At 45.9% G+C, this 14,743-nt stretch overlaps 1 protein-coding gene across 1 annotated transcript; it reads left to right on the plus strand.

Annotated features, from left to right (window-relative positions):
* Nucleotides 1–684: 684 nt before the first annotated feature.
* Nucleotides 685–14,500, plus strand: LOC115171410 (xylosyltransferase 2). The gene is made up of 11 exons (XM_029728197.1): nt 685–852; nt 5,282–5,813; nt 6,373–6,548; nt 8,021–8,223; nt 8,870–8,950; nt 9,697–9,913; nt 10,233–10,409; nt 10,543–10,799; nt 11,016–11,211; nt 11,486–11,819; nt 12,076–14,500. The coding sequence occupies exons 1-11, from the start codon at nt 721–723 to the stop codon at nt 12,402–12,404; spliced, it is 2,634 nt and encodes an 877-aa protein (XP_029584057.1). The 5' UTR covers nt 685–720; the 3' UTR covers nt 12,405–14,500.
* Nucleotides 14,501–14,743: the final 243 nt, after the last annotated feature.

Genomic DNA, 14,743 nt, shown 5'->3' on the forward strand with positions numbered 1-14,743 from the left:
TAAGGCATTTCTGTTTTTTATTTTTAATACATTTGCAAAAATGTCTAAACCTGTTTTCGCTTTGTCATTATGGGGTATTGTGTGTAGTTTGCTGAGGAACATGTTTTATTTAATCAATTTTAGAATAAGGCTGTAATGTAACAAAATGTGGAAAAGGTCAAGGGTTCTGAATACTTTCCGAAGGTTCTGTAGCTAAAGATATGGCACTGAGTTGCTACAAGCTATAACAAAATTATAGAATCTGATTATCATTATAATTTAAAAAGGATCCATAATGATCATGCTAGTTCATAATCTAATAAACCATAAGAGGATTGGCAAAACGTTTGTAGAAAGGGACGCACTTTTCATCCTTATATGTTATTAGGAACACGCAAAGAGCATTTTGTATTAACATTTAAATACATTCAATGCAATGTTATTACTAATGATGATAGGCTTTAATTGTATTTGTTCTTTTTCACACAGGGTCTCTGATTATGTTCATCATATAAATGACACATTTTCTATAGAACTATCTAGCTGTAAACCTTGAAAACCCCCAAAACTTATGCTTTTAAACCATAATCAAACGTATTGTATAAGACTTAATTAAACCAAAAATGTGCAATCAGTAGCCTGCCTACAACTTCTAACCTGAGGAAATGCAAGTCTATGACGTTGCTCAGATTTGCTTCTCTCCTCCCCTAGCAAACGCTCATGTAAACTAGAATTGGAAAAATGGTGGCCAGCGTCAGAGTGCAGAAGCTCCTCCGACGATACAAACTAGCGATTGCCGCCGCGTTAACGATTCTTCTGATTCAAGGGCTAGTAGTATGGAGTCTGAGAAGTCTCGAAGAGGGCGAGGCGGAGGTAAAAAAGCTTAATTTGACTTTGTTTAGCTGGTTAAAATAAGATTTGGTCTCTGTAAAGCTGGTAGTTAGCAAGCTAGCGTACAGTACTATGCTAACGTAAGCGTTAGCTTGCTGTTTCTAGTACTCTGTAACTAACTACAGTAAAGATACTGTAGTTAACCAAAGCTAGTTCATAGTAAGCTTATTCCGCTTATTATAGCTAGAATTGAACATTTAAACCAATTCGCTAGATAAACCACACCAGACTAGTGAACCACTTCTTTGGCCAACCTGTCTCCAGAATTCAGGTTAGACGTTTCCTGAGTGTACTCATAAGAACTTGTGTATGAGGTCATTGTGTTGTAAACTGTAATCTGCCAACCAGCTAGCAAGCAAATATTTAAAAACAGGTCGCATTGTTTAGGCTCTCATTTCATTCTGTTGTGACTTGGTATGTCCTTGGATGAATGTTGATTGGTTCTGCGACTGTCACTTCAATTAGTATTGTGTGACTGTGTAGTGATGAAGAGAACGGAAATACATGGCGAAGTTGATTATCGGGCTTGCCAACTGGATTAATAGATTCGGTGATTATGCAAAGTAGGTGTCAAGACTAGCCAGTATAATGTAAATGTATGAGATGCAACGAGTTGGCGCGTGCGTATGGAATGTGCGGTCGTGCTTCCCTCTGGCTCATCTTTCCTTATCATACTTGGACCAAGTTATCTGAGTTGGCTCATGGGTCCATTGCATACCATAGTCATCTTAGTCATTTACTCTCATAGTTTGATTCACAATTTATTGGTGTTGATATAAGTATAGTAATTGACTTGTATTTTTTCCAAGTATAAAATTACACCTGAACTATTTCTAGGTAAACAACACATTTAGCCAATTTGGTCTATATTTTCTAAAGTACATTGAAGTAGAGCGTCTGAACCGACCTGTAACATACTTATCCATGGGAATCTTGGCTCTCCAATCTCACATGCACACCTGGAACACTACCCTAGAGGCAGTGGCCTGGAACCTCCCATTTCTTCTTCAAATAAAGTCATTGTGAGCTGTCAACAGATTTAGCCCCGGGGGCTTGCGTTTAGTTATCATTTGAGGCATTGATACAGATTTCGCTTCAGGAATATGTGCTGAAAGTCTGAAGTCCCGCTCTGCCTTTCATGATGGGACTTGTGTTGCGTGTGTGCATAACAAGACTGATCAAATCAAATGTTATTGATCACATAAACATATTTAGCAGATGTTATTGCGGTTGTAGTGAAATGCTTGTGTTCCTAGCTCCAACAGTGGAGTAGTATCTAACAATTCACAACAATACACACATCTAAAAGTAAAAGAATGGAATTAAGAAATATATAAATATTAGGACGAGCAATGTCGGAGTGGCATTGACTAAAATACAGTAGAATACAATATATACATATGAAATGAGTAAAACAGTAGGTAAACATTATTAAAGTGACTAGTGGTCTATTATTAAAATGGCCAGTGATTCCATGTCTATGGTGCAGGGTTGAATAACCGGGTGGTAACCTGCTAGTGATTGCTATTTAACAGTTTGATGGCCTTGAGATAGAAGCTGCTTTTCAGTCTCTCGGTCCCAGCTTTGATGCACCTGTACTGACCTCGCGCTGGATGGTAGCGTGGTGAACAGCCCGTGGCTCGGGTAGTCACACAGAGCTGTCTCACTGAGCTGTGCATACCTGGAGGGAGAGGAAGCATCTAAGGAGGGCCCCAGAAGAGGTACTGTGCATAGGGTGGGTAGGTTTGCTCTGGGACTCTTTGGACTCTGTGTCTGGACTCTGTGTTTCACTGGTGATGGTTTAAATCTATGTTATTTCATGGAGCAAACCCACTATTAGCCATTTTCTGCTTATTGTGTTTCTATGTTACGTCCTTTCTCACAATCAAGAAGATGTTATTACTTGGACCAGTAGGAACATTACATAATCTGTCTGAATTAATAACAGCCAAGATGCAATGAATGCATTTCCCTTTGGACGGACACAGTGTAAACAGGAAATGTGACATGACATGAGATCCCTCTGAGAGCAGGATGTTCCCATTGTGACCTCTAGTAGATTGCTTTAAATCATGTTACTCTCCATGTTCATTCCATGAGGATGCATCCAGCTCTTGCTATCACTTCAGTCCTGATTCAGCCAGCCTAAACAAAGGCACATGTATATGCCCCCACCGCTCAATGGTGCAACATCATTTTGAACCTTATACCTACTGCTGACATACTTTTTTGTTAGGTAAATCATGTGATAAATGAGTTAATTGGGAGGCTGAAGGAGGCATTTTTACAGTTCCCATGTGGCTCAGTTGGTAGAGCATGGCGCTTGAAATGTCATGGTTGTGGGTTCGGTTCCCATGGGGAAACAGTATGAAAAATGTATGCACTCACTACTGTAAGTCCCCCTGGATAAGAGTATTTGCTAAATGACTGAAATGGGTAAAAAATTATTTAACACAATGGCAGTGGCCCTCCCTTTTTTGAGTGAGTGGGTATAGAGCTGGGGCCAATGTAGGGCTGAGTGATTGGACTGAATCCCTCTCTGCTCAGTGGCCTCGATGTAACTCACATCTGCTCTAATCAGAAGCTGGCTGCTTGCTGTGCATGTGTGAACACAACCACATGCATCCTATTATAGCCCCCACAGAAAAGGACTTGAGAAGAAGGGAAGAAAACCGCACACTCAGTTCAGTCTTCCACAGTCAGTGGCTTCATAAAGAGCTGCTGGGGTGTGCTGGTCCACTCTCCTCACATGGTGGTGATGGCAGTGATATGGCTTCAACTAATTACAATGATAAAAAGAAAAGAAAAACCCGCCTTTGGGTTGAAGCATTTCTGACGTGAGGGCGTTAATTAAAAAGCGTGAAAAATAGGGAAAAGTTTAAATGAAATCGCTGTGTTTTTCTTCAATATGATAACATAACATTTCACAGATAAGTTCACTTACAATTTGGTAGCAGTTTTGAACCAGTGAACCACCATTAGAGTAACAGTCTTTTCAAATATGGACTTTTCTCTCCAAACTCATGCCGCAAAACACATTCAATGAGGCTGGGCTGTAATATCATTGTCGACAAATGCTTTTTTAAACTGGAACACCATTTGTGGTGCACTGGGTGATCAGTAGCTGTGTTGTTTGGATTGGCTACTGGCTGGCTGACTGGCACTGGTCTAGCTCCCTGTGCTGTCTGTCCCAGGCCATAGCCTCTGTTCCCACAGTCTGCTCTGGTCTGTCTCTGTGCCAGCGGCGTGTGGCGAGGGTCCACTCTGGGCCATGCCGTCTGACAGGGGCAGGAAACGCACGGCCCACTCCCTGTTTTTCTATCCCCTCTCCGGGTGCATATTTTGGGGCCTTTCTGTACAATTCCAATAAGCTGTGATATTTTCCTGCCAGAAGTGAAAATAACTGGTGGTTTGATGCTTTCGATGGATCCATTTGTGGAGGACCCATTTTTTTGCATTCCAATAAGTGTTTGGTGAGCAGTTTCCCCCCCTGTTTATCCCCACTAACCACCAGAAACACCCTTAGAGCAAGAAGAGTCATGATGTTTTTTTGTGTTGTGATTTGCTAGAGTTGCTCCGAATGAATGTGTTCCTGCCCACCCCCCAAAACACACACACACACATCCCCCACATACATATATCCCCTCCTCCCCAGGTAGCCCTGGTCCTAGTGATGGTGGAGGGCCATTTCTGTGCACTGTACAGTTGAAGCGGCAGGGGCTCAGGGCTGGGTGCCGAAGTGGGCAGCGCTGAGCGCTGCAGGGGTGGCTGCTGATAAGGCCACTTGGCCCCTGGCCGACAGTGATCTTATTGGGCAGCTCAGAGCGTGGTAACCCTCCAGCTCCCCCTGCCTGCCTGCCTGCCTGTCGTTGCCCATTTACAAGCCTCACTAATTACACGTCAGAGGACTTGTCTGTCTGTCACACACACACATACACACACTCCCCTTAGTGGTCTGATAAGGACTCTCATTGTAGATGTCAGCATATGTCCAATTTTATGTGGTGTGACTGAATGTGTACGGTCAATCCATGCGCTGTGTGCTCTGTACTGTGCCCAGGGTCTGACTGACATTTATTGAGGTCACTGCGGTGAATCACTGCCTTCATTACCCATCTGTATGTTGTGCCTTTTCTGAACTCTGTCTTTCCCTGATTACTTCAACAAAAGGCAGAGGCTAAAAATAACCCAGAGCAGGAACAACACACACTGTAAACACATCTCGCCTCTGGTGCTCCTGCTCTGTTGTCGACTTGTTGTTTTGTTCGTTCTTAGAGGGTGAATCATCTCCTCATTTCACAAACACTATTCCTAATAATTTGATTGGTCCCAGTATGTTGTGTAGTGTATCGACAGGAAAGGAGAATGAGAATATTCTCTGTGCTAACTCTTCCCCCCCCCCCCCCCCCAGAGGAAAACGCGGCGGTCTAAGTTACCTGACCACAACAGCCAGGACCCCAAAAGGGAGGCGGTGGCCTGGGAGAGACAGAACGCCTTGTCTGGGAGGAGCGGGGCCCGATGGAACAGCAGGCTGGAGAGGACGGGGGCCACTGCCGCCAGCGCCCTCCGGAGGGGCACCAAGCGCCGGGGGAAGCACACCATCAGGGTGAAGGTGCCCCTGAGCCAGGGGGTAGCAGTTGATGGCGTTCCCCCCCATGACCCCTACAGCAGCCGTAACTTCAATGATACCCGGGGCGGAGGGGAGGGGGCGGCCAGACTACCCCCTCCAGCCATGCAAGGGGAACCGGGCAGCGTGGAGGGGGCGCCACAAGCCCCCAGCAGCGACTTTGTGCCCAAGTGTGACATCATGGGCAAGGACGCCCTGTCGGCCCTGCACCGCACCGGTTCGCGGCAGTGCCGGCAGGAGATCGCCAACATTGTGTGCCAGCATCAGGCCGGGCAGCTCATGCCAAGGGCACTGCCTCAGTTCTGCCCGCTGCACGGTGAGACACACCCCTACCTAGCCATCATTCCTCTAGAGATCAGAGACTAACTGCACATCCAGACAGACCACACACTGCAGACTCTTAATGATCTATGGGATATTTTTTTCTCCCTGGAACATTTTTCATTTGTGTCTTGAAGTGCCTCCCAAGACTAAGTTTGTGCATGAATATTACATTTGCAATTCCATTTCTTGTTTTAATGTAAAAAGATGTCCTCAACTTCCCCCCCAGATAGCATATCATCACGCCAACCCTCATGGGTTTGAGGACTATATATTTTCCATTATTGGACAGTTAATCAGTCCCATGTGTATCATCCAAAGAATCTGTATCCAGATACTCATTCCCATGATCCTCTCTCTCATCCTGTGTTGTGGCTGTATCCAGGCTATATCACAACCGGCCATGATTGGGTGTCCCATAGGGCGGCGCACAATTGGCCCAGCGTCGTCCGGGTTTGGACGGTGTAGGCCGTCATTGTAAATAAGAATTTGTTCTTAACTGACTTGCCTAGTTAAATAAAGGTTACATTTAAAAAATGGTGTCCTCCTCCCAGGTTTTTCCAGCCCGGTCCATACAGCTGAAGAGCTGGACAATGACCTGTCCAAGGTGGAGAACCCGGTCAGGGTGGCCTTTGTCCTGGTGGTCCACGGCCGGGCCATCAGGCAGCTCAAACGCCTCATCAAAGCCATATACCACCGAGACCACTTCTACTACATCCACGTGGACAAGGTAACTACTGGCAGACATACACACTACTGTGATGGCTTCAACAAGGATTTCATCTTGAATAACAACATCCAATAAAAAACATTCACAAAAAAAGCATTACTTAGTTTGGACTTCCCTAGATGCACCATACAGTCTCTTATGGCTGGAAATGATATTTTGTCATTGGGATGATCTGGTTTGGCTGGCTCAGTTGAGGGTTGAATTCAAGCAACTATCACACAAAGGAGATACAGAGGGGGTAAGATTAAGCTTATGCTTTATCGTACTTCACACGTTCCTTGTTAGCTTATGAGGACGCCATGATATGTGGAATTGGTTTTCATATGCTGGCAGGAGCTCTAACCTGGAGGGTGTCGCTGACTTGTGCATGCTTGATGAGGTCACTTTTTTGTGTGTAGTAGAGTCTAAAATAACCCTCAAGTAAGGAAGTGTTTGGAGGATTAGACAGGATAGAGGGGTTTGTCTGGTTACTGTGGGAGCTTCAAGAGGTGGCTGTCTACACAGCTGCAGAGCCATAGAGCTCAGAGAAACAGTTTAACACTGCAGAAGGGAAGGGAAAGCACTGATAAATGAGGAGTCAATGGGCTCCCACTGTCGAGACTACACTAGATGCTAAAGGTCCACCACCTTATCGCTCCTCTCACTGGGACGGGTAGGCAGGCACCTTGAGGGATGGGGAGTCCTTCCACCAGGCAGCCCTCCTCTCGCTCTCTGTCTCTGTCTCTCTGTTTCTGTACCGGCAGAGCAGGCCACTCTCTCCCTGTGTTAGCCTGGAGCTGGGCCCTGTCACAATACTTTCTACCTGCTCCTCTTCTCAACACAAGAATCTGATCTCTCAGGCCTGTTGTCACCAACCCTGCTGCAGTCCCCCCATCCATCCATCTTTCCCTCAATGTGTAATCCTCTTCTTTACGGTTTGGAAGTAGCCTCTTAGCTGAGTTCTTCTTTCTTCATGTCCTGCTGCCAGAAGAACCTACAGCTATTTCATACCAGGAGATTTCTATGCACAGGCATGTTTTTGATTAATGAGTATGTTTACATGCACACTAATAATTCAATATGAAACTGATTATGGCAGTAGGCAGATTGTTACCTTAAGGTGTTTACATTTTAGTCATTTAGCAGACGCTCTTATCCAGAGCGACTTACAGTAGTGAATGCATACATTTCATACCTTTTTTTTTTTCCCCCAGTGGGAATCGAACCCACAACCCTGGCGTTGCACACACCATGCTGGCGTTGCAAACACCATGCTCTACCAACTGAGCCACAGGGAAGACATGTCCTAATAATTTGAAAGATTGATCAGAAAACCAGGTGTTTTAGTCGGCGTAAGCTTACTTTGATTTTGACCTTATGCCGATAAGTAAGGTGTTTACGTGACTAATGCATAATCTGCCAACTGTCATAATCAGTTTAATATCAGATTATTACTGTGTATGTAAATGTTCTGTCTCCTAACCCCCCCCCAGCGTTCCAACTACCTGCATCGGGAGGTGCAGCAGATCGCCCAGCAGTACCCCAATGTGCGTGCCACGCCCTGGCGCATGGTGACCATCTGGGGCGGTGCCAGCCTGCTGAAGGCCTACCTGCGCAGCATGCAGGACCTGCTCTCCATGCTGGACTGGAATTGGGACTTCTTCATCAACCTCAGTGCCACTGACTTCCCCACCAGGTCAGTGACCACAACACCACTGTCATATGATGGGCTTTGAAACTATTGTTTAATGTTTATGATGGTTAATTGACATATGTGTGATGAAGACTGTATTCCTCCTACCACACAACTCAGTCTGTTTAGAAGAAACATGCTCTGGATTTGTAGTTTTTCATCTGTGCTGGAGCTTTTTGGTTTCACTTCACTCTGCTATTTTTGATTAAATGATTCCGTTGACCTGCAGTGACTTTGACTCCTATAGCTACAAGATAAAGGAGAGCCACGGTTCCTTCTAGATGAAAGCCCATGCTGTCATGGACTGTTTTGGTCACTGATGCACAGAGACAGACTGCTAAATCGCCTCTTTCTTGTCAATCAGTTCTGGGGTGGATTTCTGAGGCCCTTCTGAGCTGCTTCCAGAGCAGTGGCCAATCCTCCTGAACCATCCCAGGGTTTAAAGGGGGGAATAAATGCACACAGAGGAGCCGCCGCTGCCTCCCAAATCCTGCCGGCAGTGGCTAATTCCACCCATGGAAAGTCATCGTCCCCCCTTCCCTGCGCCACACTCCACGCTCCAGTCAGCGTTTTATTCCCAACCTAATCCTCTCTTCTTTCCTTCACTCCTTTCTTTCTGTCTTCTCCTCGGCCTATCGCCTTCTGGCAGGACCAACGATGAACTAGTGGCTTTTCTGTCACAGCACAGAGACCAGAACTTCCTCAAGTCACATGGGCGGGAGAACGCGAGGTAGGGAGTTTAGTTAGGAAACCTCTGACTCACAGCCTCGTCAGTCTGTCTGACACACTTGGCTCTCACTGTTAGTGTCTGACACGGCTCACATCGGATGAGATTTTCCTCCACTGCTCTTCTCATCAAGCTTAGCTTCACTCCGTATGATGTAATGGTTAATCTTTCATATTGGAGGACAGGACTAAGATGTTGGAAGGGAAAATGAATGGAATGATGATTATGATGTAAAGCTTCTGTTTGATGTTTATTTCCCATATAGTCAAGGACAGCTCTCTGACAAACTATGTAAGATCAGTTATTATTGCTGAATTTAGGCAACAAGGCAACAGGTTGTCAATGAACTTGCCTTGTAAACTAGGGGTTAGATAAATAACTCTTAATCACTGTCCTTCCCTGTGCTGTGCTAATTTTGGCAGCTATTTTAGATTTAGTCTTTTGACTAAAATAGCTTTAACTATTACTAAAATTACCAATTTGAGTAATTTCATCCTTCCTAGTTTTAGTTATCAGTTTAAAACTCTAGACTGAAGTGGCCGCCTGGTAACTGCTTGTGTGGGAGAGCCAGGCTGATCATCTCAATCAGAATGCGCAACTGAAAGACCAATGAGAATATTGCATTATATTATGCAAAGGCATGCATATTTATGATTGGACAAAACGGATAAGACGGAATAATAGGTTGTTGATGAATATCTTCTGTCATAGTTGTTGTTGATGAAACGAACACTGCCTATGACCTCCAGGTTCATAAAGAAGCAGGGTCTGGACCGGCTGTTCCATGAGTGTGACAACCACATGTGGCGGCTGGGTGAGCGGACCATCCCAGAGGGTCTGGAGGTGTCTGGGGGCTCTGACTGGTTCTCCCTCACCAGGCGCTTCGTCGAGTATGTCATCAACTCCCAGGATGAGCTGGTGGCGGGCCTGAAACAGTTCTACACCTACGCCCTGCTCCCCGCTGAGGTAATGGACAGGGAAATGTCATGTTCACCATTGTCAATGTGACTGCTTAAGTCACAGCCTCTCTGGGCAGTAGAGGTGCTAGATTGAAGAGGGGGTCACAGAGAGTTTAGCTGCCAGTTAAAATGGGTTGTTTGAGGTCATATCTTAATATTGAATGTTGTACACTAGAGTCAAAAGTATTGATTTATGTTTTGAAACATGTCTGGATTGTCTTCATTGTTCAGGAATCCCTGTGGAGATGGTGAAATGTTGCAATTCTATTTACAGTAATGTCACATCCCTGTGTTTGAAATATTAATATAATCCCTCTTTGTTCCAGTCCTTCTTCCACACAGTGCTGGGGAACAGTCACATGTGTGACTCTCTGGTGGACAACAACCTGCGTGTTACCAACTGGAACAGGAAGCTGGGCTGTAAGTGCCAGTACAAACACATAGTGGACTGGTGCGGCTGCTCTCCCAACGACTTCAAACCACAGGACCTCGTCAGGATACAGGTCAGCCAGCCAGCAGAGGCCACTGTTGTACCTATCATAAGAGTTCAAATTGAGTGTCCTTAACTGCTGCACTCCTCCTCAGCCAACAAGTGCAGTATTTAACCTTGATTCTCATGTGTTCATTCCCCCACAGCAACTGACCCGGCCCACGTTCTTTGCTCGAAAGTTTGAGTCCATGGTGAACCAAGAGGCTATAGACATCCTGGACACCCACCTATATGGACACTACGCCCCAGGGACAGTGGCCATCAAGGCCTACTGGGAGAGCCTGTTTGAGCAGGCGGACGGGGTGGGCTCCCTCAGTGACGTGGCCCTCACGGCCTACTCTTCCTTTTTCCGCCTGGGCCTCAGGAGCCTGGATAGCAGCCAGACCAGCCTGGAGACCTGCAGGTGAGGCTCTGCCCTGAATACTACAATTCTTCCAAATGGTAGATTCAGAGTGGAAGATTTCACTATTACTTAGACTAGACTCAATAGATTGATTTCTTCAAAAGGAGGACAACTTAAGTCTGGGTTTAATAATTCATGCACACACTAAAATGATATCTCAATTTATCTGACCATCTCATATTGTATATTCAAATATTTCTTCTTCCTTTTGCGCAGGTATGAGCCAATAGGCTACCCGGTGTCGGTGCACCTGTATTTCTACGACGAGCGTTTCCAGGGCTACTTGGTCCGTCAGGAGGTGCAGAACGTGGGGTCAAGGGTCAGGGAAACGGTGGAGGTGTGGGCCGTGCCTCAGGCCACCATGCAGCTGGAGAACAACCTCAGGGAGTTTGAGAGGCTCAAGAACCTGGAGGTGGGTGGGACCTGAGATAGACATATGTCTATCTTTATTTCTATGGGTATTGTGTACAGTCAAGGCTGTTGCAGTTTAGATAGTGGTGTATGACAAGGGCTGAGACTACGGGTGAACAAGTTTGTGGACCTAGTTTGATGACGAAATACCAGTACATACTGTAGACTAGATGTTGGATACAAATGAGCAAGTTAGAATACCAATAGGACAACAAGGATGCAAGACTGCCCTACCACATTGATGTGAAATGTCTGTGCTTATGTTTCCCCCTCAGGTGGGCACAGAGTGGGACCCCAAGGAGAGAATCTTCCGGAACTTCGGCGGTGTGATCGGGCCGCTGGATGAGCCGGTGGCGGTACAGAAGTGGGTTCGGGGGCCCAACCTCACTGCCACCATTGTGTGGATCGACCCTGCCCAGACGGTGGCGGCATCTTATGACATCAGTGTGGATGTGGACGCAGAGTACACGCAGTACAAGCCCCCGCTGCAGCGGCCGCTCCGCCCCGGGGCCTGGACAGTCAGGGTGCTGAGGCTGTGGGAGCGGGTGGCTGAGGCTCGCTTCCTCGTCATGCCCCTGGCCTTCAAAGGACGAGAGCCACTACACCAAGGTGAGCCTAGTGCTTTGTGGGTCTGGTAGTTCATTACTTTTTACCAGGAAGTGAAGTGGTTCCAAGGGGAGTGTAGTTCAGGGTAGTTTTCCCCTTTGGTGTTCTGTTTGGTTCAGTGCAGCCATTCAGCCTCCGTATTCAAGTCACTGGAAGACTCTCAGTATGTATTTATGTATCAGATGAGGATGTTGCGAATTGATCCTTAAGTCCTTTCTCCTTCCCTTTCCTCCTCTCTCTGCCACCCTGCCTGATCCAGAGGAGGACAGCTGGCTGCACGCGGGGCCACCAGGCAACCTGTACCTGGAGCAGGGCTTCCAGCAGCTGAGATCTGTTCTGAAGCTGTCCCCACAGGAGCCCGCCCTGCAGGAGGCCCAGCAGAGGGCCCAGCTGGTGGGCAAGCCCCTGGAAGCCTGGGTGGATCGCACCGTGGGGGCCTTCTGGGTGACCGGGGACCTGTGCTCCACCCTGCCCTCCCCGGGCACCTGCCCTTCCCTGGGCCCCTGTACCAAGTCCACCTGGAGCTCCCTCGCCCCAGACCCTAAGTCAGAACTTGGCCCTGTCAAAGGTGACGGCCGGATCAGGTAGCCCCCCGGACAGGAGGCATGCTGGACTATAGTGGAGGGAGAGGGGATTATATGTGAGCCCTGAGAAGAGAGAGAAGGATGTGTGAGCCCTGAGAAGAGGGGAGGATATGTGAGCCCTGAGGGGAGAGTGGGGTTTGGTCTCTAAGGCTAACTCATAAGGCACATAAATAGACATGGCTTCTCCCTACATACGCTGAGGAGTGGCTATGCTCTCAGTTTAGAGGCTACATGCTCTTTTCAGAGGAGATGCGTGCTGGAAATTTGCACCTGAAGACTGCAAGACAAAGGTTTTTTTTATGTTCAAACGTCATTGCTCGTTACATGGACAATTTCTGTTATGTTATCTGTCTGCATATAAGACTTCATTCAGGGTCTGTCTGGGTAGAACTTTGGAAAGAGGAGAACCCCACCCGCATATGTTTGAACTCTGTTCAATGCACAGTTTTCTTCTGCTTTAAGGAATTGAAAGCAGTGGCCAACATTTTGACAGTGGCTAAATGCTGTGTTGTATTGTCAGAGGGCACTGGGTCCTCTGGACTAGTATCTTCATGCTTATTTTCAAGCATTATCAGAACAGCAACAGCAGATGGGGGAAGTGCACTTTATTGTAAGACTAAGGTTACACAGGACAGGGTGGATCAGTAGTTGGAGAATGACAACGAGGAGGATTAGGAGCTTAAAAGGTCAAGGTGGAGGTCGTCACAATGGTGACATGGCATCCTCTTCACTTACTTACATGTCTTTTGTATAAAAGTGCTGCTAGAACGTTGCGGCGTCACTATCATATCACATATCTGACCCAGATGGCTCACCTGGAGGAGGAATAATAATGATAATAATAATAATGTTCTGAGTTACCAGCTGGGAGACAACAGAGTTAAAGTTGGGAGAGAGTCCTCTTCTCTCATGAGTTCTGTTTACTGTGACATATCATGTTTTTAAATGTTTGTTTCTTGAACATTGAGATGTGAAATGTCTTTGTTGTCCATGATCACTGCAAAGCAAAGCCACCGGGGGTTTGGTGTGTCAGAGGAAGTGCCTAACTGATGTGGGTAATATTCTAGGCTACAGTGGCCTGGCTCGCCACTGTGGCATCATCATATTCACAGTGGACTACATCGCTTCTCAATGGGTCTATTCACAGTTATGCTATATAGGGTAGCTAGAGCCATATATTTAGAGTTAGGAAAACTTTTAGAATATTCAATATTGTTCTAATACTAGACAGTCATGCAAATACATCATAATGCAGAAACCTCGTTGGCCCAACTCTCTAAATACATGGCTCTGGGCTAGCTGCCTCTTCTGTATCAGTGTATATGCAGTGCAGTACTGTCCATGTGGTCTATGCTCTGTATGCCAACAAAGTGAAGACTCTTCTGTCATCTACCTACCACTTCAATGTTACTGTTCGTCCATAAGCATTTCTACAACAATGAAACTCCCGTCCAAGAGGGGTCAACATGACTATTTCACGGTCTGGTTAAGAAATCGAAGCTGCCTTTACTTTGTTAATATGACCTGTTTATAATGGGAGAATAGCTTCAAGACGTGCACTTATTTCCTTTTTAGACAATTCTGAAACCCTACCCTATACCTTCATTTTTAATTGTAATGTTTTAAAACTAAACTGGCTGAAACTCCTACTTTTCTAGTTTTTTTTCAGTCTCTGCCACTGAGTTTACAAGTGACCTTGTTTCCCTTGCACACTTGCTTCAGTGAAGCTTCCATTTTAACAGAAAGAATAGCACAGCACCGTTTAGTGTAAATGGAATAGGTTTATTCATATTTTAGTCTTTGAGAAATATGTATTTGTCCATCTATTTGTCCATCCTCTGTCAAACTATTGAGAACCACTTCTTGTATTATTTTCTTTGGACACATCACACTTCATTCAATGTCACGTCCGTCCATGCTCTATCACCCCACAGCCCACTCATGACTCACTCTGATGATGATGACATAGTGGCACTGGCTCCCTGACTGAAGCATGACAGTGCTGGACTGGAGAGGGGAGTGCTGGCCAATCACAGAACGCCTCTGGTAAAACATGGCAACAGGTTGACTGGTGGCACAATAAAAAATAATTTAAAAAATGTTATCTTGTCGTCTTGCTTTTTTGGGGTATTTTGTTTTTGACTAGTTGATTGAATTCAAATAGCTGAATGAAATATATATCGGCCACAATTACTAGTTTAAAAGCAGGTTTAGGATATGACTCAAAATATGCCTCATCCATCCCTCAAAAGTATATAGGTAATTCGCAGTAATCCCAAAGAGAAGACACGTGATGCTTTGCGTTTGAAGAAAGGCGCTCACCGTGGTGCTGAACACGATGCA

The sequence above is a fragment of the Salmo trutta genome, chromosome 32, assembly GCF_901001165.1.
Source record: "Salmo trutta chromosome 32, fSalTru1.1, whole genome shotgun sequence".
Taxonomy (NCBI): Eukaryota; Metazoa; Chordata; class Actinopteri; order Salmoniformes; family Salmonidae; genus Salmo; species Salmo trutta.